General features: G+C 42.2%; 1 protein-coding gene across 4 annotated transcripts in view; it reads right to left on the bottom strand.

The window, feature by feature from the left end:
• Positions 1–14,152, bottom strand: part of B3GALNT2 (beta-1,3-N-acetylgalactosaminyltransferase 2) — a 28,631-nt gene extending 14,479 nt beyond the window's left edge. For 2 of the 4 annotated variants that reach the window (XM_054196080.1, XM_054196081.1), the window contains exons 1-4: positions 13,951–14,152; positions 3,797–3,944; positions 2,371–2,471; positions 1,060–1,253 (exon numbers count right to left, since the gene is read on the bottom strand). In XM_054196080.1, the coding sequence (XP_054052055.1) occupies positions 1,060–1,253; positions 2,371–2,471; positions 3,797–3,944; positions 13,951–14,044 (537 nt within the window). In that variant the 5' untranslated portion in view covers positions 14,045–14,152. The remainder of the gene's footprint in view (positions 1–1,059; positions 1,254–2,370; positions 2,472–3,796; positions 3,945–13,950) is intronic. The other 2 variants (XM_054196078.1, XM_054196079.1) reach the window with 1 other exon arrangement.
• Positions 14,153–26,042: the final 11,890 nt, after the last annotated feature.

The raw sequence follows: 26,042 nt of genomic DNA, 5'->3' as shown, positions 1-26,042 counted from the left end.
TATTAATCTATTAATTGCAACAGAGGATGCTGACCCTGTAAAACTTAGTTGCTACTATATTACATAGGCCACCAAATGGCTCTTGGATAATAACAACATAAAGATGCTGCATTGCCAGATTCTCAATCTTCAGAAAACAGTCTCCAAGCACTCCAATGATACTAGTTTTTCTCCTTCACTGGAAGTAAAAAGCTAATGCTGATCAAGTTATTAGGATCTCAACATTTAGAATTCTACCATTTATCAAACATAAACCTGATTACCAGTATACTTTTTTTTTTTTGCTATTATAAACCCAAGTCTTTGAAAGTTCATCATAAAAGCCATACTTCAGTGTATTTTCTGTACTTAATTTTAATTATTAGCTCAAATTTAAAATTCTTTCTATTGTAGCAAAGCCAGAAGTCTTGAAATTGGCCTATCAAAGTATTGGTAGAGATAAACGCAATATACCAAATGCAACAATCATGCTCAATGATTTTTTTTTCCTCTGAGTTAGCACTAAGCTATTCTGTCAAACCCATAACAGCTTGTGAGTGGGGGAAATTATCACTGAAGTTTGATTATTACCTGTAACTACCAGTTTCTAGAAATCTCAAAACATCTTGTCAGAAGACAGACAAGAAAAAGTTACAGCTGTCCTGCATCTCTCTGCCTGAAGGCACCAAATGTGTATTTCTGCACGTGTTTTAAATATATTCAACAGTTTATTTTTTATTCCTTAATACCTATCAATACTTCAGAACCTCAAATGCAATCAAAATTGTGTCTTGGAATTAGATATAAGTGGTCTTTCAAAAGGGCATTTAAATTAACTCATAGCCCTTTGTGAATTTCATCTTTTCCTCATCCGGGATATGTGTGTGTGTGTATATATATATATGTATCTGTGAAATAAGAATTTACAATGCAAAAGAAGAAAAATATAATTCATATGCGTGTCAGTTAAGTACTTTCCTTCTAGATCATCAACACAGCATGTCGCTTTCTGTAAGAACTTAATCCACAATGAAGAGACAACATGCTTTAGTCCACTGTTAAAAGATTACAATACTCTACCTCGTGTTCTGCCTGGTACAGTTTTACAGTGATGTTCCTCTGGAATCCCACCCCATCAGCCTCATAAAATACCCCAAGACTGGTAATGACAATGGGGTAAAGTACACGAAAGTTCACACTGACAATTCTGTCTTCAGATAGCACAGAAGGTACCTCCTCAGGGAGACCGAATGCTTCAATTTCCTGATTCAAAACTGTATGAAAAAGAAAGGACAGAGGTAATGCGAGAAGACTTCATAGTTCTTGAATGGGGTATGCTCAAAGCACACTGGATACACACAAAGCATTCTGATTAATTAGCACAGCTCACAAGCACACAAGGATAATCAAATGCTGGAGGAGAAGAAAACACAACTGTCTGCAGACTGCAGCAAGGAGAAACTCAGAATGATGCAGCAATCTGCAGGCTACCAGCAACTGCAAGTCAATGCCTACGTATCCACAGGGAAAAGACTAGAAACACAATAAATCCACAGACCGAAGACAGAAATGCTATCTGACTGCATGAATATCTGTATATTACCATATTAAAATAATTATTCACATATCAATATGGCATACACCTCCACTGAATTTGGCTGCCTGCTTTTTGTCTTGATTGCCTCCCTAAGCCCTGGAGTACCATTTATTCTTGGGAGATGGGTGAAGCAGTGGATGTTGCCATTCAAAGAGAAAGTAAGAAAAGTTTCATTGGTGTAAGTGCCAAGCAGTCCTTAGTTAAGTTGCAATTAAACAGAAAAAAATAAATAGGAAAAAAAAAAGGTGACAGGAAGAATTTACAATTTTTGTTAGGAATCTTCGTATGGCAGCATTTTGTTTTTTCACCATGGTACATTTCTTAATTGTTCTCTCTCTAGAGCGGAATCTGAAAACCTTATTGGCCAGACTTGCTTAGCATTCACTTTGTCACCAGAGAAATCCATCTGTCACTTGAGATTTTGGTGAGATTCTGGTGCCTTGCTACTTTCTTCACATATGATGCTAGACTGGGTCAATTCCATCTCTCTCCAACTTCATTTTACACAGGGATCAAGTGAAAACGCATGTTACATGGGAGAGACTGTCCCCCGACAAAAGGAAAATGCAAATCCATTAGAAGTCAATGGCCTCTCCTTCACACCCCCAAAGATCTCTCCCTTTCAATCCTGCATATGGTATATACAGGAAGATTATGCAACTGTTAAGACAGCAAGTTCTAGGCGACATTTATTTTCAAGACTGGCTGTCTCAGTTAAGCACCCCAAACTGCTCTCAGAAAAGATGATTAGCTCTAGTTCAGATCATAGAATTTTTAAAAGTTAACTTCTATACCTGGGTTACTGATGTTCAGAAGTTTGCAGGAGTAGGGGTCTTCTCTGTCCTCCACTGGCACAGCACAACCATAGGCACCTATTATAAACTTCACAAGGACACTAAAATAATTTGGTTTTATTAACACCAGTTCTATCCCCTCCTCCCTCCATCTTCAATAAAGCTTGTTTCATCACAATAGCCTGTCTTTCACAGGATTAAGACTTTGAACCCCTTAAAAATCAGCAATGAAAGTCTGTATGTAGAGTAACCACATGAATCCCCTCATAGGGGCTCAATTCCAAACCCACATTAGCTTTTACGTTTCATAATGAGGACGCAGGAAGGTTGGCAACTAGGAATGGGATTCAAGACAACTATCACACTAAACAGAAAAAGACCTAAGACAAAGCTGAAGGATCCTGAAGACCTGCCTTTCCCTGCCTTTGTTACTTTATTCAAGATTATTTAAATATTCTGCATTCAAAAGGCAATGAAAATAAAATAATAAGAAGAAAAAAGCCACATAGCATCAAAGGAGGAAGGACTCCAGGCTATCCCTTACAATGAAATGTCTCAATTTTGGGTTGTAGCACAACAACAGGTTGCTCTTTCCAGCCCCAATTGTGGTTGTGCCACAGTCAGAAGACAACAAGGAGTCCAAAGAGTAAGAGGATTCACCTTAGCCTAATCTTTCACGTGGCAGCTAAATAACCTCCTGCAACTCCATACAAACTATGAAGCATCACATTTTTAGATGACTGAAGTAGCTACTCTTCACTCCAAACTGCATGCTTACACCAAATGTGTGAACGTTAAATGGCTTTCAGTGTAAGGCAGGTACCAAGATGTGAGGCCTATCAAAATGACAATGTTTCTAGGAATGAACTGCAGCAGAATTTTCTCAGCAAGAACAGCGCTGTCTCTAGACTGTCAGGTCTAGGCAAGCAATCGGGAAGGGTTCTGCTGGTCACTCACACTGCAGCAGTTTGGAGCGCCTGGTTCAGTGGGAAATAAACCTGAACTTTACAGTTGAGGCTGTTGTAAGAGTTTTTTGTGGTTCTCTCACCAAATGCAATCCTGCCTGCTTTCACGCGTCCTGAATTACTAAGCATTTCACGTTGCATACTGTACAAAGCATACATTGCAACACAAAAGAGGGAAAGTCTTATACGTCGGTAATGAACAGTGGCAACTAATTGCAAAACCAAACAGCAGTGAACAGTCAAACAATGGCATTTTATTTTTTGTATAATAAATAGTTACAGCCCAGAACAAGAAGTATTCTTATATATTACTAAGTAGATTAAAAAAAAAATCAGAGTACAGATGCTCACAAATAAAGCAAAAAAAGCAAATACTTCAAAAAAAAAAAAGGATAAAAGCAAGATATTTAAGCATTACAGTCCTCCCTCCAAGCCCCAAATTACAAAGCGCTAGAGATTACCGTTGACTCAGTGCAGGATGTTGTTTCAGGTGCTTGAACCAAGTGTTCCTGATAACACTGCGCAGTTCATGATTGTGTCGAGCTGACAAAACACCTACGATAACATCATAATGTTTTGGCTTCCACTGAGGAAAGAAGGCCAGCGGACCTAGAAATATAAAGTGACAAAGATTTATTATATGAACATATTACCACTAGCCTGAGTTGCAAGCAATAATTAAAACACATCTCAAAAGCAAGAGTACTGGGAACCTGAAACACTGAAAACAAGAAGCAGAATTACTATTGCATTCTTAGTTCAGAATCAGGGAAACATTTTCAACATGGCAAAACCTTCACTAGCAATCTAGGAAAACTGCAATGAACTAAGCAAGTCACTGCAGGTAAACAAAACTAAGAACCTCTGACTCACAAAGCAGGTAAGAACATAAGCCTTGTTTTTGACTGACAGCATCTTCCATTCTTTAAATATTTGCCTGCCCGTCTTAGGAGCAAACTGCCCCCTGAGAACATGTTCTTGATGGGCTTCTCTTTCCTATCAGCCATCAGAAACCTTGTGGGCAAGACACGAGGTCCCACTGTTCCCTCTGCAAAACTCCTGAGACAGTCTGGACCCTCTGCTTGATCACCGATACCTCCTCCAGCACGATTTATCCTAAAGCCTGGGGGCTTGTCATCACAGGCACCAGGCCTTCACCGTTAGAATTTACCATTATTCTACCTACAAAAAAAAGATTTAAACAAGGCCTGACAGATTCAGAAATATGCCCATTTCCCCCCTTCTTTTCAAAAATGCTGGACCACCTTTTTGCCTCACCATGTCAATCTAGCATATCAAAGCTAATCGTTTCTAACCATTTGAAATTGAACACAACTCTGCCTTCACACAGGGTATTACATCCCTACACAGGAGAATGCTCTGGCTTTATTCATTGCTGGATGTCACCGCCAATACTTGTAATCCATGATTTTGCTTGTGCTGTTCTAATTTAGAGATCACAAAAGCTGGACGTGGTTTCAAGCAAGATTGTGACCAGATAGAGATCCGAGAAGCTCTGACTTAGAGCCTGCAAACAGTCAGGCAAGTAACTAAAGTGAATTTGCAAAGTTTAATTTATCAGACATTCTAGAGTTAAGAGAGATTTATATTTAGCTTTAGCAAAGGATTGCTTTCCTCTCATCTCACTATATTACTTTTTTTTTTTTCATTAGGCTGCAGATAAAGAAAACAAATACAAATGTGAGGACCCTCTAAACTACTGCATATAGCATAGACAAGTTTTTTTTTAAATCTGATGTTAGAGAGACCAAAAATATCGCCAAGTCTGTACTGTGTAATCCCACTAGAAAGAGTTGAATTATAATCCGCATCCCCTTTCTTCACTTTGAAACTGGGAAGATAGATGGGTCTTGTTACAACTGCTCACTAACCTGGGACCTCACAGCACCCGCCACAAGAACTGCTGTGCCAAATCATGCCAGACATTCACCTAGCCTTATACTCAATCTTCAGTGTGCAGACTGCAGTGGGAAGGCCTTGGCTCTGCTCTGTGCTGAATCAACACCAAGAGACTTCTAAAGTGGGTTTTTTTTTTGCATAGAGGCTACTGATAATGGCTTGCATGTGACTCCCTAGTCCCAAAACCAAACAAAACAGTGCTCCGCAATTGATTCTCAGAACAGTACAAGAGCAGGGGAAGTACAGAGTGATGTTTCCACAGGCAAACCTTTCCCACTAAATATTTTAGTTCTAAGCATGCGAACACTGATTTTCTAGAAAAAAATTAAGTTCCACAGTTATTTAAATGAATCTGTACTTACAGCTACAAGCTTATCAATAACTTAAGCTGAACATTAACCTAGAAGTTTACACCAATGTATGCTCAGAATGACCTAAAAACCCAAGCAGCAAGCCACTAGTTCCATTCCGCAGTTTTTCACTGAAGTCAACTGTTAGATCTATTATAACAACCATACACTGAACTGGTGGTAAGGTGCCGGGATATGATTTGTTTGCTGACAGAGCAACAAACGTACTGCCCTGTATTACATCTGAAGAAACTTGTAAATCAAATGCATTGCTCAACCCGAATACAATTTTAGTTTTCCTTTTTGCTGGTAAATACCAACTATCCAGATGCTTTGTATGTCTTCAGAGGTCATTACATAGCCAAGATCTGCCAGGTCTCCACGACAGCAGGGGTACATGAGACAGCCACACATTTATAAGACTACAACATTATAGCAAATTCCTCTGTAGTCTCATAATTCCTTCTCACACATCCCTTTTCTTTCCTTTTGCTTCTTCCATCCTTTGATTATTCTTTAAACAGCCTCTGCAGCCTTAACCACGAGCCTTCCAGTATCAATCTCATAGGAGGACTAATGTGTTTGTAGACTGCACATGAGGTGTTGTTTACACAGATGTGTTTTTTTAAAGATATCGCTTTTAATTAGAAGTGGAACCATTTCATTAAATCAAAATTGAAGAAAAATTAAGAGCAGAAGTCTATGGACTGACTTGACTGAGAATAGCATAAACTGGCTTAAATCAATTAAAATAAAACAACCTAAAAATAAGCTACTCAAATCAAATATACATACTTTTAATTAGTTTATATTTTAAAATGAGTGAAGCTTTTCCTTATGAACCATTCACGTGGGAACAACGTTAATGTAACAGATGCTTCCGAATTAACATCCTACTGTTTTTAGAACAGACAGCTCTTTCTTGTTTTAGGCCATCTTCAGCCTTAGTAAGGTAGCATTACAGTGGTCTATATTCAGAAGATTGTCTTCTCTGTCCCAAGGGTTATGCCATTTTACTTTTAAAACCACTGAAAATGGAAAAAAAAAAAGAAAGCTTACTTTCACAAAAACCTAATGAATAAGCTTTCTGCTTGTTAGCAAAGGTTTCTACCTCCTGTGGAAAAGTAGGAACAACACTTGCTAAACTTTCAGGAAAAGATTCATATGTCTCTCTCTGAACTAGCACTATTTAAAAAAAAAGGAAGATAAAGTGAGAGGCACAGAGGAAAAAAAAAAGACTATTAACTATTATTTATTTATAAAGACAATTCAGATATGTACATATATATGCTCTGATGCAGCATAATTTAAGAGAAAACATTGCTGACCTCCAAGTGAATAATAACAATTTGTACAAGCAATCAATACTTGCTACTGGGGACCAAACTTATTTATCTTATGTTCTATTTTTGTGCACTCTTAGGCCAAAATTTTAAGTGTTGGTAATAGGCTTAAAAAATACATACCATATTGCTTTTGCCTTGAACTGGTTGTGCGAGATAATTAAGCCTTTAAATTTTCCAATTACAAAGACAAAAAAAAAAAACAACCTGTAAATTTTGTGGTTTGTGAAGGGGCGGGAGGAGAACTGCATATCAAATTCCACAATAAACCCCAAAAGTGTTGCTAACTGGAGGGATGCAGAAGGAGAGGAAGCCTTTCCAATTCAAAGACAACACTATCACTAGTTGCCTTGCTTTTGAATTCTTACTCTGTTTAAGCCGCATCTCAGTTGCATCATGCAGCCCAAGACTTCTCGGTGGAACAAAGTAGCCAAATGTGCAAGGCCTACCCTAGACTCTTTTAGCATCAGGAACAAAATTATTTTCATTTTGCTGTTTAGCTTGAGGCTGTTAGCACACAGCAAAAGCTACAAAAACATGAAAGGCAGCAGCCCTCTCTCAGCTGCTGAGATCCATTTAATTCTGTACAGCAACTGTAAGGAGTACTTCTGTCAGCTCTAAGACTACTGAAGTCCAGTCTGCCAGAATCTTGTGTCACATGGTGAATAACAAGCTCCTACTGAAGCTTTCTTAGGCTGTGATATTTGTAAGGACAGGCTCCGGCACAATTCTCTGATGTCTGACCATACATTTATTTCTATTAGTATAGTTTTTCACCTCAGTATGAGCTGCAGTAATCTTTCACAGGATTCTCGGTCACCAATTTTCATGAAACTCGGTGAAAACACTGGTCTTTGGGACCTCCACCTGTCTATCAAGCTTGACTGAGAACTACCAACAGATCAAAGTTAGGGAGAGATGCAGGAAAAGGTAAACAAGTACATAGATAGAGCACGAAGCTGTACCCTTACAAGACAAGGCTAAAGATGCAGAGATGTGTCTCCTGCCAAGTTGGCCATGGAAAGAGGTCACTGCTGACAGGCAGTCTGCTAGCCCTAGCCAGATTTTAACTGCCTCGGCAGCAGTCAACAGCTCTTTAAGTTTTTCAAAACCCCAAACTACAAAGATTAACATGCATCTCTTCTTCCTGTGAGATTGATTCTCAAGCAAAATGTCAAGCTGTTAATTATATTTACTGTCATTATAGGGAGATGAAAAGATTGAGAGATCATTTAGCTTGATTTTGTCAACAAACAAGGTAAATATGATCTTGCTGCACATATCTCTACTGATGAATCCCCAACCAACTAGTAAATTTGCCAGTCATTTCCAGTCAAGTTCGACGTGGTGCGCAGTGATTCAGTTCCCATGTTTCATGGAACTGGACTGGGCAGAGAAAAAGACTCATGATTAGTGCCTGCACTGAGAAAAACAGCAGTGTAGGCTTACCTGCACTGTCAGGCACAAGAGAACCTCCACTGGAGACTGCTAGAATAAGTGAGCTCCATAGAATACTGGGCTTTGTATGTTCTGCTACTCATGCAGCTACCTTTTCCTTTTTTTTTTTTTAATTAAAAAAAAAATATCAATGAATGCAACTAAGTAGACTAGGCAGAAATTATTTAGAATATTCTCAACTAATCCACTTCATAAGATAAGACTAAAAAGGAACAACACCCCTTCTACAAAAAACCACCACACATTCCAGGTTGTTATCTCTGCCTATTCTTGCAACTTTGCAACCATGTTTCTGGTTTTTAATGCCCTTCTCTTTTGTGCTGCTTTGTGAAAGATACAAACAAACACGAAGGAAGGAATTAACTGAATATAAAGAAGGTTTGTATTCACAGAATGCTGACACACGCAGAAAAAGAATAAACCATAGAGCAAATGCAGCTTTTTCCCCCTTTCTAATCTTCTTCACTTAGAGTAATCTGGCATAGCTCATCTGCATTACAGGTTTCTGTGCAAGCAGAGCTACATGACCCCCCTGCAGTACCTACTTTATACCAGAGCTAAAAATCTCAAAGATGTGCACCCCTGGTTTCTGCAGGAGCACGGTACTCCTCGAGACAGACAAGCCTTTAGACAAGCTTTTAAGAAAGCTTTACAGATTCAAAGAGGAAAACGTCTGTAGACAGTTATCTTTTCCTGTTTGGGGTTTTTTTGGTGTCTTTTTTTTTTTTTTTAACATCAATGGCATTCCCTTAAAGAAATGGGACAGCAGGGTCCTTCTGAGTTGCAAAGTGACAGTAGTAATACTGATGGGATGATGGTGCTCTAAACACCATTAATGATACAGCACTTCCACACTTCTAGATAAATCTGGGAACAATGGCCAAAGCATGAGAAGCACAGACACGAAAGGAATAAAGCAAATCCTGTTTGCAACACTGAAACTGATGCCCCCCCCTCCTTTTTTTTTTTTTGGGGGGGAGGGTGGGGGGAAGTGGGGCAGGGGGGAAGCACAGCACCTTTATCCTTTGAGAAGTAGTTACCAATCCCTGATGCCATGGAACAAAAGCCTACTCCTGGGGAAGACTACTTGCTCCCTTCTGGCTGTTATACTCAGTGGGCAGTTTAGAAGACAACTGGTGAAGAGCTCCCTTCAGCCACGCACCTTGCTCTCCAACTCCGGCAGAACTGGTACTCTTTGCCCCCTGCTCCAGTGCTGCTCATTAGTAGTTTGCACTGTCTCAGATATTAGCCCACAGAATAATTGCAAACTCAAAAAAAAAAAAAAAATCCCAATTCAGTTGGAAAATACTGTGAGCTTTGTTGTGGATTCTTTGACAATTGTTTCATGCCCATCAAAGGTAAGCGGATTGATTTTGTTGGGGATGGCCCATCCCTGGAAAACAATGTTATAGTAAGATCTCATAGACGAAGGCTGGGGAACAACTTGCATTTTAGGCAGAACAGCACAGCTACTGTCAATGCCAAACCTGACCTGTTGATGGAAGGTTTCAGTTTCCAAGGCCACCAGCCTATTAGTCTTGACATGCCTACAAAAGATGAAGTACCGTTGTGACCAAGCATACTATTCCCAGACAGACCTAACAGATTTCATACAACACCTTTTCTTGAGAAAGTATCACATCTTGGCAGAATTTCTCTTTACAGAGCACAGCATCACTCAGAACCTCAGAGGTTGTTTCTACATTTTGTTATTTCAGTACTGAAAAGCCAAAAGCAGGCTAAGCTCTCCGTCCTTCTCTCTGTTATGTACACAGGCTAGTCTGTGAGGGGGACAGCCCTAATTCTGCAAGGCAGATCACTACGTGCCAGCCTAACCAACCCCATATACGGTTCCATTAGGCCAGTGCCAGAAGAAGTACGTGCTGAACCACAGGACAACAGATGGCATACAAGCAGTTTCTAGAAAATCATGTTTTTTAATCTGTTGCATAATTATTCACTAGTAGAAGACTGACTCTAACAAAACCAAAAGGGCCCATTCTTAGCTGCCACACACCCCCAGAAATGTAACAGGAATAACGTCGTAAAGGGCATTAGCATCAGCAAAGTAGCAGCATATTACATCGAATGTGTGGGGCTTTCTGATTAGGCACTGTAACTGAAGCCCTACAGTGAGTAATTTCCTACTCAATAGACTTGTGCCATCAATTAAAACACACAATTAGCAATGAATCCACCTGGAGTGCTAAAAGAAGGTCTGTCTGTTCTTTCTCAAGTTTCTGAGGTCATTTTATAATTAGCATTTATCTAAGATTTTTACAAAAATTAACTAAGGCTTCCTACCCACAAACTTCCTTTGGATAACACTTGTTTGTAACCAGCTAGACAAGGACTTCAATTAAACCTAAAAGCACGTTCTTGCACAAGTTTTGCTCAGAAATATCAATTACAGTCCCATTAACTGATGAATAAAAAGAAAGTGGGGAGCCACCAAAGTCACGACACTGAAGCAAAGGCCAGTGCCCTTGGTCTCAGAACTGATTCTATTTATTTTTTTCCAATTAATGAGTACTGCCTACAAGATAGCTACTGTATCTTCTGTGACACCAAGGTGAAAATGATCACGAACATAGAGAAAGTCGGAATACTACACAGGGAAAGACAGAACCGAGGGCCAAAGCATGCAGGCAGACTACAGGCCTTTCACACGGGGTAGTTAAGAAGTAGGTTTTATTAAAGGACGTACTTCCAATAGAGGAAGAGAAGTAGATGGAATGAGTGAAGACTGGAACGCTATTTGCATTTAAAGTCATCTGACCTGCAGACAACAAAAATGAACCGCTTTCCAGAAATGGAAGGCCTGTTTTTCCAGTCAAGTCCCTGAATTGCTCAGCTTAAGCAAACAAAGGTTTAAAACAGGTACCTTTGAACTCTGTGGTTACATGATGGAGGTGTACTTGAAGGAGCAGAAAGACCCTTTTAACTGAAAGGCTTGAGAACAGAAGGGCATAAACCAGTTGCAAGTAAGTTTAGGCCAGAAATGAGAAAATGTTTCTAATCAGGAGAACAAGCTTCTGGAACAGCCTTTTCCTAAGACTGCTAGGAATCCAAGTGAATAAGCAAAAAGCCACCTCAACCCTTCACTAAATAAATGTAAACTGCCCAGATGCCATTTTAAGGCAGAGATCAAGAGTCGATTATTAGAAAAAGTAAGCAGAATTGGTGGACGGAGATGTCTATTCCAGTCTTATGTTAGCAAGTCAGTGACATCAAGGTAAATAATCACTAAAAGAGATTTAACTTTTTAAGAAATTTCCATTTGTGTACATGTGCACAATGACTATTGAGAGGGGAATTAAACTCCTCAAAAAATAGAATTGCTGTTGACTCTGCCTTTGACCTCAACTGGTAGCTCATTTTGCAACTGTTGAGACACTACACAACTATGGAGACACACAAACGCTACGCAGAAATACCAAAGAATACACAAACAAAATATTTTTATGCCACAGCCATTGTAAAACACCGTCCCATGATCAGATTTCATTTTTATTCATATCAGTGATTCCAGGTAGTAGGTAATAAAGAGCAGCTGGAGCAGTAAACAAGAAAAAAAATTAAAAATTACTCAATACTCAAATGAAACAAGACTGGCTTTATCAGGCAGTACCAGATCCTCTTAAATTGTTTCAAATTCAAGATGCTTTTTAATAAATAGGGACATTTCTTACTCTTGTATGTGAATTCATTAATGTTCCTAAAACACTCTGAGTAATAAAAAAAAAAATGTAACAAAGAAGACATCAGAGACAAAAGAGGTCCCTTAGCTCATCCTTCTTTCCTCTGCCAAGGCAGCCATACCTACAGCTTGTACATTTCGGAGTACTTTGAAGGCTAAGAGGCAGACTCTTCCTTAAACTATCATGCAAGGATCAGGCCTACAAAGAGACAGTACATGTACGTTATTAAGCATTTTCCTACAGATGATAGTTCTCTTTTTATAAGAGGCATCAGTTTTTCTCTCCTCAGTGTGAATACATTACAGCTAAATAACCCTTGCACAAACAAAATGTATACTTCCTCTTTCAGTATTTAAAAATGCACTGATTTTTTTATCCTAGTTATCCTAACATTATCCAATGCAACAGTTTCACAGTAACAAAATCAAAATCCAATAATTACTGCTCGAAACAGTGAATCTCTGAAGAGCACAGCTTCTTCCCTCCCTCCCCAACTGAGAAACTTCTGGATTTTCTTTAGAAATGTTCGTTAGTGGAAAATCCATTTCTGCAGGAAAGGTCATCATGAGATTCCACATTGCCACTTCCAACTCCAAATTAACGCACTGAAGTTACAAAAGCAGCACCATGAAAGAGGAGGAAAAAAACCAACCAGACAATTCAAACACTTTGGGCTAACAGCTAGAAATCCCGTTCTTTTATAATGCAAGTGGGGCCACTGCTCATTTCATATACAGTTGCCAGAATACAGCCACAGAGACACGCACACAACTCTGCGGCCTTCAGACTGTGCAACGCACTGACCTTGCTCCTTTCACACCTGCATTATTAATTACCACTGGAAATCCGCAGACTCTCGTTTCCTCACAGCTGCGTACACCCTGCACAGGGAACAGGCCCTGGTTGCAAAACGCATCTTTCTTGGTGAACGGGCTACTGGGTCGCTAAACAGAGTTCTAAGCAGACCTCGAGTAAAAAAGCACCATTTTTTTTCCAGATGTCCAGATTTCTTAATGTTCCCAAACAGCACCTCTGGGTAGCTGACAAAAGTTTCTGTTCTATCAGATGCCTGTTTCTACCCGGCACGCAGCTATTTGTGGCCTGAAAACTGCAACTCGGTTTCCGAGGGGCCCAAGGTAAGCCCTTCGGGGTCTGACTTCACTCGTGTCGGATCACACCCGATCCCGTGCACAGCTTTTTTTTCCCCCACCAACGAGGTTTTCAGGACCGCCAAGGCAAAGGCGGCACAGGGCAGAGGGACGTTCCTGGGGATGGCGCGACACGAGTGACATCGGTGGGGATTCCTTCCCCACGCACCCCAGCCGGGGCGGGACCGTCCCGAAGGGGCTGGTGCCCCACAGACAGCCGCGACGCACCCCCGCGAACCACCGCCGGTACCTCCGGCTCAAACCGCTCCCCACCGCCCACCCTCACCAGCCGTTACCCGCCATGAACCCACCCGGGCGCCCTTCCCCGGCCGGCGGGGGGGCGGGCCGGCGGGCTGCCCCCCGCCCTCCCCTCAGCCCGACCCGCCCGTAGAAGCGCTGCCCGCAGCCACAGAAACGCCGGAGACTCGGGCACCGCCGCGGCGTTACGCAGCAGGGGGACGTCCCCGACCGTTTAACGGCCACAACGCGTCCCCCCAGCACACACACACCCCCCTTCCCCTCGCCTCGCGGCCCCGTTAAACTCCCCCGCCCCGCCGAGGCGCCCGCTTCCCCCGGCCCCCAACCGCTCCTCACCAGGCTCCCGGCGGTGGGGGAGCCCTGCCCGCCCGGGGCTGCCTATGGTCCGGGCAGTGCCCCCTCGCCCCGCCGCCGCCGCCGCCCGCCCCTTCCCCTACCTGCCGGGTGCCTCCCGGGGCCGCCGAGCAGCAGCCAGAGGTGCAGCGCGACCCCGACCGCACAGGGGCACAGCAGCACCAGCCAGTTTCGCATTGGCCGCCGCAGCCAGCCCCTTCCCCTCCGCGCCGGCCTCTCCCAGCGGCGCCGGGGCGACGGGCCGACTCAGCCGCCCGCGGCTCCTCCCCGCGCCGCCGCCGCCGCCGCTCGGCCGGGCCGAGCTCCGCTGCCCCGCGGCCGACGGGAGCTGCAGTCCCGCCCCAGCCCCGGCGGGCAGCGGCGGCGCGGGCGGCAGCGGCGGCCGCCTACAGCCCCCACAATGCCGCGGGGCGGCGCGGCGCCGGGAGGCTGAGGCGAGCGGGGCCCGGGTCTGCCGCGCACGGCGGGGGCGGAGAGCCGAGCAGAGCCGAGTGGAGCGTGCTCCCCCACGGGGAAACGCCGAGGGAGCGCGGCTTTACCTCACGTTTCACACGGCAGGGGAGCGCCGGGGCAGGGGGAGAGTCGCCGGGGGCGGCGGCAGCAGCAGCAGCAGCAGCACGGTGCCCTTGGGGACTGATCTCCTGCGGGGAGCCGCGGGGCTTCCCCCGTTGCCGCCCGGGCGGCCCGCGGGCCCAGCCGCCGGCCTCCCGCCGGGACGGCGGGCGGAGGCGGGGGCACCGGCCGGGGGAGCGGGGGAAACCCTTCCCCGGTTAGTCTTTGTTTGTGCAACACTGCTGTTGAATGCCCCTTCTAAAATTAAAAGCCATCGTATAGTAACAAAATAGCGTTCCAGAGTAATCCCTTACCAATCTAGGAAAGAGTCGGGGTGCTTTGCTTTGGCCAAGAACTGCAGCGGCATTGAAAGCTGCTTCTGGAGCGTTTTATTCCAGCAAAGAACATGTCGCCTGACATTAAATTCCAGGGAGGATTTTAGACAGTCAGTGTCCTTAACCGCGGCCAAGAATTGACGGTAGCATTCTTGTTCTTGCAGAAGTACGTTATGAGATGTTAACAGTCCGAGCTCAGCTTCGCATCTTACCTACAGCCGCCACTTTGACAAGTCTGGTGGCTACGGACCAACCTGCCAAGAGGGCAACCGTCTGCAGAGCACCACGCTGGCCAAAGAGGTTTAAACAGGACTGAATGGAGGAGAGCGTAAGATTATCAGCACCTTGAGAAGTTATTAGTCTCTGGTCCCTCTAAACACAGATAACAAATGTTTCCTGCACTCCTGTTGGGTGAATGAAAAAAAAAAGGGATGTGGATAAATAATCAGAGGCTTCTCATAAGCTAATGTATAAACTAGAAGTTTATGTTTAAGAGATGTAGGGCTTAAATTAATGCTTGCTGATGCTATTCTATCAGAAACACATAATTTAGTAAAAGAACCTGATACTATGAAGTATAATTGAAAAGAAGGATTGAGTTTTTAAGAAAAGAGGACTAAAATCTGCTTCTGAAAATCCCCAAGCCATGAAAAGTGCTTGGAAAATGCTTAAAGTCCTTCCAGACAGCTTAATTAAGATTCATTTTTCATCAACTGGAGTGAGATATTTAAAGGAAAACCAATGACTTTAACCTGTATATATTGGGTTTAAACAGCAAAAGGAAAATGTTTTGGAAATACATCCTCTTTAGTTTGTTTGCGTACTTAAACATATTGAATATGCAATTGAGTGTGTACTTGTCAGTAAATAATAGTGCTAGGAAAAGTACTTACACAAAAATGCTATTGTTATTAATCACTATTTACATTTGACTTGCCTTTCAGCAGGTTCAGCTCCAGAAATAGAAACTGGTCCAACTGCTAATATTAGTCTTTATTTGCCTATTTTCCTTGTAGTCAATATGTTAGGTTCTCTCCCCACGCCTTACCCCAGGCCAGATGAACTGATGGGCACCTTATAAACATGTCTGGGAGTGATTACTTCCTTGCAGACAAAACAGAGGACCCAGTTCCTAATTATCTTGCTTTCTATACAGCGGTATACTTACCATGCTCAAGGATAAAGGAATATAAAATGTACGCAACAGGAGAAAGCTCTTCCTTCTTTGATCTTCCACATTACAGAAACAGGGTGTCCTGGTCAAAAGGATAAAATATATACGCATTTTTTGTTAGTCATGCAGGAAATGATTAAAAATGCAGTTTACTTGTAGAGGATAGTTGTAGAGGACTCGACTTTCCTACTCAATTTTCTGTCAGATTCTCTGCAAGACTTTTAAAGCCAAAGATGTAACCTAAGCCTCCCAACTTCATCATCTGTGGAAGATGCAAGCAGTGGCACTTCTCATGTTGTCGATAACATTGAAAGTGTGCCCCTGTGTATAAACGGTGAGATGATGAGACCCAACCATTAACCTGGTTTTCAGAAGTTCCCATTAACGAAGCAGTCTCAGTTTGCATTCTGGAATGCTTTTATGAGGACTAGTATTTGGGGAAAGCAAGCTGATTTGGAGTGCCTAAACATGGATGCAAGGTACCGAGTTTTAGGCACACTTTTTGAAAAGTCTTGGCCTATATAAAAATTAGATTTTTCCAGAGATTTTAGAATCATGAAACTATGAAAATACAAATGGACCTGGAATATAACTTCTAGATAATGTCAAACTATTTTCCTGGAAGACAGCAAATGTTGGTTTGGTTTATGCCAATTCTAGGTATCATTTACCAAAAATACACCATTTACATTCTGCGCTTTCTGAGCAGATTTACTCTTCTGACATTGCAGACTCAGGTTGTAGCTCTGGCACACAAAGCAAGGTACAGGCACAATACACTGGGCACAAGAGCTGGAGACAGAAGAGACAAATTTTTGTCCCCAGGCTGCTTGCAAATTTAAGATGCTGCTTTTAAATTTGCATAATGTCTCTGGATAGCATCTCCTGTCTGACATGGAGGAGACACGTGGGCCTTGATGAATACCAGAGCCGTAGTTATGTACCACAGCTAGCCAGTCCATAGCATTCATTTTTTTAATGTTTGTTTGCCTAATTATTGCCCCAAGTGGGTGACTGGGTTTTTTTTTAGGACACTAGCAGCAGATGAAAAGAGCAAGGATCAGGGTAGAGCTGCGTGCGTTTTAGCAGAGTTTGTCCCTAGGGTGTTGTGTGTTTTATTGATCTCTGCGTGCTCCATCTGAAAGCAGAGGAAGGACTGGTGAGAGATTCCATTTTGGGGATTTTGGGGCTTAACTTTCCTCACAGCTTGCAGTGTATTATCTGATGATCTAAATAACCTTCAGTTACTTAAAGACAAAATATTAAAAGAGATTACAATTCAGGGTACAAAGGATTTTATTAGAGTTTAGTGGCTTGTAAATTTGCATCCCAAGAGTGTGTCTTATTTTTTTCACAGTGTTCATAACCTAAGGAGGTTCAGTGTCTGTATTGAGGAATTATTGAGCCTTTCTTACCTTCCTTGGGATCTTTAGAAGAAATAGGTTTTGTTTATTTTACCAAACAGAATAGATGTCTCCCTGCCTCCCCTTTCGTCTTTCCGATCCAGATGAAGTGCAGATGCAGCGAAGTGCAGATGCAGCGGAGTTCCCAGATTCCTTGGCTTGGGCTATTAAAGCTGTCAGTGTCACTGGGGTCTCCTGAGGACAGACCAAGGAATCCTGCAAAACCTGATCTCTCGAAAACAGCCTGTCTTGCTGACAGGCCTGACAGCTCATATCATTAGCAGCAGCAAAGAAAAGTCAATGGTATAGGACCAGACAGCTCTAAGGACCGTGATGGACAGGTATGAAGAGAGACGATATTAGAATCATAGAATCATAGAATCATAGAATTGCTGAGGTTGGAAGGGACCTTTAAGATCATCAAGTCCAACCTTTAACCTACCCTGACAAAAGCCACTTCTAAACCATGTCCCTAAGTGCCCCATCTACCCTTTTTTTAAACACCTCCAGGGATGGTGAATCCACCACCTCCCTGGGCAGCCTATTCCAATGTTTAATAACCCTTTCAGTGAAAAAATGTTTCCTAATATCCAATCTAAACCTCCCCTGACAGAACTTGAACCCGTTCCCTCTCGTCCTATCACTTGTCACCAGGGAGAAGAGGTCAGCCCCCATCTCTCTACAACCTCCTCTCAGGTAGTTGTAGAGGGTGATGAGGTCTCCCCTCAGCCTCCTCTTCTCCAAGCTAAACATGCCCAGCTCCTCAGTTGTTCTTCATAAGGTTTGTCCTCCAGACCCCTCACCAGCTTTGTAGCCCTTCTCTGGACACGCTCCAACACCTCAATGTCCCTCTTGTAGCGAGGGGCCCAAAACTGAACGCAGTACTCGAGGTGGGGCCTCACCAGTGCTGAGTACAGGGAGATGATCGCTTCCCTAGTCCGTCTCACCACACTATTCCTGGTACAGGCTAGGATGCTGTTGGCCTTCCTGGCCACCTGGGCACACTGCTGGCTCATATTCAGCTGGCTGTCAACCAACACCCCCAGGTCCTTTTCTGCCGGGCTGCTTTTGAGCCACTCTGCCCCAATCCTGTAGCGCTGCATGGGGTTGTTGTGACCCAAGTGCAGGACCCGGCACTTGGCCTTGTTGAACCTCATACCATTGGTCTCAGCCCATCGGTCCAGCCTGTCCAGATCCCTCTGCAGAGCCAACCTACCCTCAAGCAGATCAACACGCCCGCCCAGCTTAGTGTCATCTGCGAACTTACTGAGGGTGCATTCGGTCCCTTCATCCAGATCATTGATAAAGATATTAAAGAGAACCGGCCCCAGCACCGAGCCCTGGGGTCCACCACTTGTGACCGGACACAAGTTTGGGCAGCACGCAGCGTGCAGCCGGTGCGGCGCGAGGCCTGTGCTCATTTGTATACTGAATGGTGGCAAGAATCTAACAAGATTTTGCACATGGCTATCTTCCTTAATGGTTTCTTAAGGGAGACTTACTAGTCTTCCTTAAAAAAAATCCAGATATGGCATGACTACGTTCTCCTTTATTAAGAAATTCAAAGAACTGAAAAGGTCAAAGAGGCTGTATTTCCTTTAGAGAAACCACATTGATTTGACTCTTTCCATCATGTTGGTTAAATGCTTCAGGGCATGGTTGCAATGGAACTAAATCTTGCAACCCCTTCATACTGGTTGATCATAAAATGTGAACCAATGTGAAACCAACATAAAATGTGGGCCAATGTGAACCTCATGAGGTTCAACAAGGCCAAGTGCAAGGTGCTGCACCTGGGTCAGGGCAATCCCCATCATCAGTACAGCCTGGCGGATGAAGGGATTGAGAGCAGCCCTGCAGAGAAGGGCCTGGGGGTACTGGTAGATGAAAAATTAGATATGAGCTAGCAATATGAGCTCACAGCCCAGGAAGTCAATCATATCCTGGGCTGCATCAAAAGAAGTGTGGCTGTCAAGTTAAGGGAGGTGATTCTCCCCCTCCATTCCTCTCTAATGAGACCCCACCTGGAGTACTGCGTCCAGCTCTGGGTCCCCAACAGAAAAAAGACATGGACCTGTTGGAGCAGGTCCAGAGGAGGGCCATGAAAATGGTCAGAGGCCTGGTGCACCTCTCCTACAAAAAGCAGCTGAGAGAGTTGGGGTTGTTCAGCCTGGAGAAGAGAAGAGAAGGCTCCGGGGAGACCTTATTGTGGCTTTTCAATACTTAAAGGGGGCTTGTAAGAGAGATGGAGTGAGACTTTTTACCAGGGCGCCTGTAGTGATAGGACAAAGGGTAACAGTTTGAAAGTAAAAGAGGGTAGATTTAGATTAGATATAAAGAAGAAATTCTGTATGATGAGGGTTGCAATGAACAATAATGATCTGTATCACACTGCAATGTTCTGTAAGTTTCAGCTAAAATAATGTAATAATTTCTGAAAAGTTAAAGAAGTTAACTAAGAACATTAAGAAAAAAATCTACTTGTTTTGTTTAAAATTATTTATTATTTTGCTGACCTTTTTTTTAATGAAGCTTTAGTATCCTTATGCATTTGGAGCAGTGGCTTTAAGTTTTGATGAATTACGTCAGCAAAACAGCATTGTAACTTGCTCTTCTTCCCTGATGGTTTTTACACAGAAGTTTTAACAGTTTCAGCACATGGGTCTGATTTGTGGCAGAAGGCACGGTTAGACCAATTTCTCTGAGGTCCAGGACTATTCTGTAGGGTCTTCCTTTCACTGGCATTGCAAGAACCTATCAACCAAAAAGCTCTGGCATTGTATTCAGGCAAAGATAACCCAACTTTCCTCAACTCACTTTCTTTTACGGAAAAGTGGAGCTTCACATTTCACGTCTTCTTGCAAAGTGGTCACATGAGCATCCGGGTGGATGCCCAAGTCACCACCCCTTATTCTAGAGAGGGGTAAATTAGAATATCTTCGTCATCTTCTGGAAAGAAGGTGTTGTTCAGTTGCACTTTTTTTTCTTTAATCAGACACAGCCTAACCTGCACAAGAGTTGATTAACTACCATACAAAATTGGCTTGCAGGACATCACAGTCATCCAAACGTACCAATACAACAAGAATAAAGTTCACAGTCTCAGTTGACTCCTTGTCATGTTCGTGACAATCAAAAATAGAAATGGATTCAAAACTACCTATATGGTAGGAGCTAAATCTTGACAGGCACATCTCAGAGAGCGAACAGGGGAATGTCTTGCACAGATGTGGGACAACAGCAAACGTCCAACCATCAGGCAACAGCCAGCTGGTGGGGTGAGCCACTTCATGTGCAGCTAATAGACAGCTATGTTTAACAAGTGGCACGAAGACTTCAGGATGCAGCTACAGAAGAGAATAAGGTTTATAGGAAGTTGTGATGAGACCTAGGACAGCAAATACACTTTTTAATCATATGCCTGGAAGAGAGTTAAAGTGCTGGGGGAATTACAAAGTAGATTGGCCACATATTACTTATCATTTCACTATAATCGATCACTGGATAGATAATATTCAGGCTATGTTTCATTAAAAAAAAATTACATGACTTGGTGCTATTTTCCCCTCGTGGTGCTTACCTTGCTTTAGGATGGACATGCTATGCTGGAGAATGCACCAGATGGCTGCTTTGTTTGTTGCAGAAGACACGAGCTGAATGAGGCGGAACCACGACATTACAAGGCTAAGGGTCATTGCTGCTGGGGAAAACTGGGTTCTGTCATTGTGTGATACCAGGAAAATAATGAAAAACATTTCATGTTGCTTTTTTTCCCTTAGTTTCTGGGCATTTGACTTGCAAGAGTCACTCCAGTTTGTAGAGTTGAGGATTTCGAGCTGAAGCCTGAGCAAATGGGAACATTGTTTGAGACATTGAAAGAGCCAAGTGCTCTGAAAAGGCAGGTACAGACAATCTCACCCGTTCTGTTCAGGCTTTGTCTCAGCTTCCCACTGTACGATGGGAATAGTTCCACCCTCGCATTCCTCCAGGATACTGTAGAGATACTTTGTGAAGCAATCCGTGATGAGAAGCTCATCAGGGAATAGCTCTACATTGAAAGCAGAAATTTGTGAGTAAATCAGGCCCGGGGCTGCACAATGAATAAAGACACCAAAATAGTATCGAGTAACTGCTCATTAACAGAGCATTGCCTATACTGTGCCTTGTGGGAATTCCTGCAATGACAATCTGGAAGAGTAGTGCATACAAATGAGAGAGGCAAATGGAAGATGCGTAAGCAAATTTAACTCTGACATTTCTTAAATGAGTATCTTTTAATGTATTTTTTGCATTTATTCAGATTCTATTTAAATAGCCTCAAATGTGCTCACATCCTTGTTGCAAGTATTTGTTTAGCTGGTATGGGCAGAACTGTAAAGAAATATAATCACTTTTACAGACTGCTAATTTCTCATGAATAGATGTGTCATAGTTGCCCTCTGTAGTTACGTTCCAGAGTCTGCAGCAAACTCCCAGAACAAGACAAGACACGTGCTGTCTTGAGAAAGAAAAAAAGGCCTGAGAAATTCTATGATTCTATTATCTATAACATTCTTTATATTCTCAAAGTTTCTGTTCGGTATTTTTTCATGAGATTCTTAGCACCTGAAGTTTTTTCACCTGATCTTTTAAGGATATGACTAATATATTCATATCAGCACTGCAGATATATATACATTGGAAATCTGTGTGTTGTGTTCTGATGAGTAGGATAAAAGCTGGTGTGCGCTCCAGAGGGAAACCTCTCAGACAAGAATCAGCACAAGAACCACGGTAGTGAACAGTCTTTGCAACAAGAAAGTTAAGGGTAATTTTACAGCAAAAAGTCACACGAGCCACACTTGCCAGAGAGAGGCCGTTACACTGTAAAGATCTTTAAAGTCACTACTACTTGAAAGGTTTTTAAAAAGTCACAATGGCTCTTTTCTATAAAGTTTGGCTCGTTCCTTTCTTTTACTGAAAAAAGTGCATCTCTTTAGAGCATGCTGTAGAAAGAATGAAGGGCTCAAGCACGCAGCCTGAAGTTCAAAGGCACGGCGGGATATGGTACAGAGAGAGGCTACACAACAAGTAGATTTTGTGGGATGGGTGGTCTTTTGAAACATCCTTATGCCATGTCTAGTGCATTTTCTATAAAATGCTATTCTAAGTGTAAGCAGTGGCCTAAGCTGTGTTCTGCCTGTATACTTATGCTGTGGCGTACGAGAAAGTATTTGGCATAGACTCCAATAATTGGGGAAAAAAACCCCACCCCGAAAAGAAAAACCCAGCAGTCAGGAGCAAAGCTTGAGTGTGAAGGAATAGCGTGGCTGTCAGTGACATGAAAGCTGTTGCACGGCTCTGCAAGGAGGAAGGCAAATAGGAGAGATAATTAGCAGCTCTCTGCAGTGGGGGCCCGCTTGGCTCTAGAGCCGGGCATTAGTGCCCTTTGCAGTCACATCACCTGCTCAAGGCAGCAAAAGGCAAAAGCATAAGTGGTGACACAACTGGTGGCAATGAGGAACGGGCATCCGAGTTACATGTGAAACTGGAAAGTGAAATTCAAGGAGGGAGTACGCAGCAACTCCAACTGATAAACCCAAAGATTTTCACAACTTTTAAAGTGTTTTTTTAGCTAGACACCCGACCTATTTAACCAAATCGTGTATTTGACTTTTGTCTTTTTCTAAACTGAGAAACCTGGAACTGAAGCGCGAGGCTGCACCACACCCCAGCAGTATCACGGTGACAGGCGACACCTTACACAATGCAGACCATGAAAACAGAAGTGTTGGCGCTCTGAGAACGGGTGTTAACTGAAAATCTCCCTTTGAGGTCATTTCTAGTTGACGATATTTTTTTCTGTTTCAGTCGTCTGTTTATCACTTTATCAGTAGGTGGCAGTAATAGACGATCCTGTGCGAATCCTACTGTAACAGGAATTTGGGAAAGAAAAGACCCTATCCTAGGGTAAAGCTGATCGTTTTGCTTGTTCACAAGTGCAAGTGGTGTAAATGTACTTGGCAAACTCAGACATACATCTTCCTCTAACAGACAGAAAATTTGTTCCCATACCAGTGCTGGTATTTATGGCTGTGCTTAATTTAATAGTGCTATAAAGCTGAATTCAATTAGATGCAAATGTACAATATTTATTCCAAATATCATTCTCCCTAAAGATTAAATATGTGGGTGCCTGTAACATTTGATATAGCACTTATTCTGGTAATTTTGCCCACTATTTTTCACACATTTCAGTACTATTTAAGTCAGTCTAATGACTTTAAGTATTGTTAGCTTTCAGTACAAGAAACCTCTGTTTCTTAGGAACTACTCCTCCCCCAACTTTTCTTTAGTCTCCTTGAAGACACAAATACAGATTCTGATGCAGACCCAAAGGAGAGTCATAACGATGGCATTTTCTAGTACAATTACGTATACTTGTTTTTACCCCTATACAATGAAGAGATAAGAAAAACTACATAACCAGGTGCTCCCAAAGTACATCTTTTGTTACTCCTTTCATATGAGAAATCCAACTGGACAGATGACTGCTATATTAAAGTTCCAGGCTTTAATACACACCTTTACAGACCGTCATTCTTAAAGTGTTCTTTCCTTCTGCTGGAGCTGATCCTATTGTAAATCACGGCAAAAATGCTTTGTTACGATGTCCTTCCAAATCAGTTGGCAACACCTCCTGTATTTACCTTTGTGTCACTAACAGCGAAGTCAGTATTTATTTTAATCCATGGTGTGACCTAGAATAGCTTAATTTAAACTTCCTTCCATTTTCTCCCTGTTTTTGACCACAATTTTGTAGAGGCTAGCGTAAAAATCTTGCCTATTGGCACCAGCCAAGCACACTGCTACTAATTTAACGCACGGCATAGGAAGCAAAGAAAGGTAATTTTGTACATAATAGAGAGGAGGGAAATAGTTTTCAGTATTGAAATGATAACATTTTAAATTAAAGGTAAACCAAGGAGATTAATCTGAGGAATGCAAAACAGCTGGCCCCACAAGTGCTACTGATACATTACAATTTACCATTAATCCACCACTGGGACCTCTCATTTCATCAGAGCAGCGAGCACTAGGATATGAAGAAACAATTGCTAATAATATGTCAAAAACTTCTTGAATGCAACTCCTGTTCCGAAGTTCTCATTCCGTGAGATGACAGCACCAACTCACACAGCTAGCAGTGTGCATGCATCATTTTCTGGGCCTGAAATAAAAAGTGACAAGCTTAATGGCATATGAAATAAAACTGAGAGAGAGATGAGTACAATGCTAGGAGCCTAACAGGCCCGGTCTTGTTCTCACTGAAGTTAGTGGGAATCAAAGCAGGCAGTCTGACGAAAATAAAAACTCATTGCTTCAGCCTACAGGATACCTTGCTGTGAGACAAAGCCACATCTTGGAGGGCTTTTTTTTTTTAAATCATGCTATACTTCGCGATAAAATATGTATTTACTTTTAGAAAAGTCCAAGTATTTTCAGATATTTTTGTGCAGAGTTTGAGGCAAAATGTTTGAGCGTGAAACTCAACTATCAGTAACAGATTATCTAAACCACCTCAAAGGTCCAAGCAACAAAAGATATAATAATGACAAAGTCATTTTATGGTTTAGAGGGACTGGAAGAAAAGACATTCTTTTAAACATTGATTTGTGGATCAAGCTGGCATAAAAAACCCAAATGATGCCATTCCCTTCAGAGAGTCAGTATTTTGATGGTGTTCTTGAATAAAGTCATATATTCTTATGTGATCCAAAGGTGTTACAAATATTTTGAACTCATGATCTTCCAGGTGTGGGCCCCCCTCCTTTTTTTTAAGCCCCCTTCAAGTTAGTAATTTGCCAGTAGTATATAGTCATTCAAGGAACTGGTAAATAAGGCCCAGTGATATTGGAGAAAGTTGTACTGTTTCCACTAAGGAGTTATGCTTATACTGTTTAACCTCTTCAGATGTCCATTATAGACAGCTGCTAAAATAAATATGCAATTTACAGTACTTTGTGCGCTTCCTCTTTTAAAACTAGAAGCATGAAACAATCTTAATAGATACTTCTTTTTTTACCTGATTAAGTTATAAACTGATGAAGGAAACCACAAATATGGGAGTCAGCTATTAAAAACATAAGAGGTCCAACACTTTCACTACTTCAGGAAGATTTTGGAGAAAAACCTTAAGTCCGAAACGATGACATTCACCTCTTCTGAAAAATAATACTGGATTTTTGTAAAAGCAGCTCTTGTAACTAGCGATGCTCAAAACTACTGTGAAATGTTTCAATCTCAGGACCTCAGATGCTAATGTTAATTGGAAACAGAAAGCAAGCTGTTTGCAATACTGTAATAAGCTGTGGCAATTTCGTTATTTTAGATGGGAATGTTAATGATGAGCCACAAATGCAAGTTGTTACAAAGCCTTTGAGAGTAAAGCTGTATGCCCTATATTCCCCTCCCTTGCTGTTCCAGTTAAAACCATACATGCGGAAGGACAAATGAAAATGTTGCCATGGTGATCAGAGCAGTTACCGAATCATGTACAGTGTAGGAAGGATTCCCTAAAGAACCTTATTAAGCATTTGTTGCTCCTTTTTAACAAATATTTTCAGAAAGCGATTTTTATTTCGCTGTCAGTAAAATAGCTACTCAGTTAGCTGAAGCCTGTTTCTCACCCCCCCAAAATAAAGCTGAACACACCGTGCATTAAGAAACGT

The sequence above is a fragment of the Rissa tridactyla genome, chromosome 3, assembly GCF_028500815.1.
Source record: "Rissa tridactyla isolate bRisTri1 chromosome 3, bRisTri1.patW.cur.20221130, whole genome shotgun sequence".
In the NCBI taxonomy this organism is placed as follows: Eukaryota; Metazoa; Chordata; class Aves; order Charadriiformes; family Laridae; genus Rissa; species Rissa tridactyla.
The sequence above is the reverse complement of the archived record's forward strand: the minus strand, read 5'-3'. Positions and strand labels throughout refer to the sequence as shown.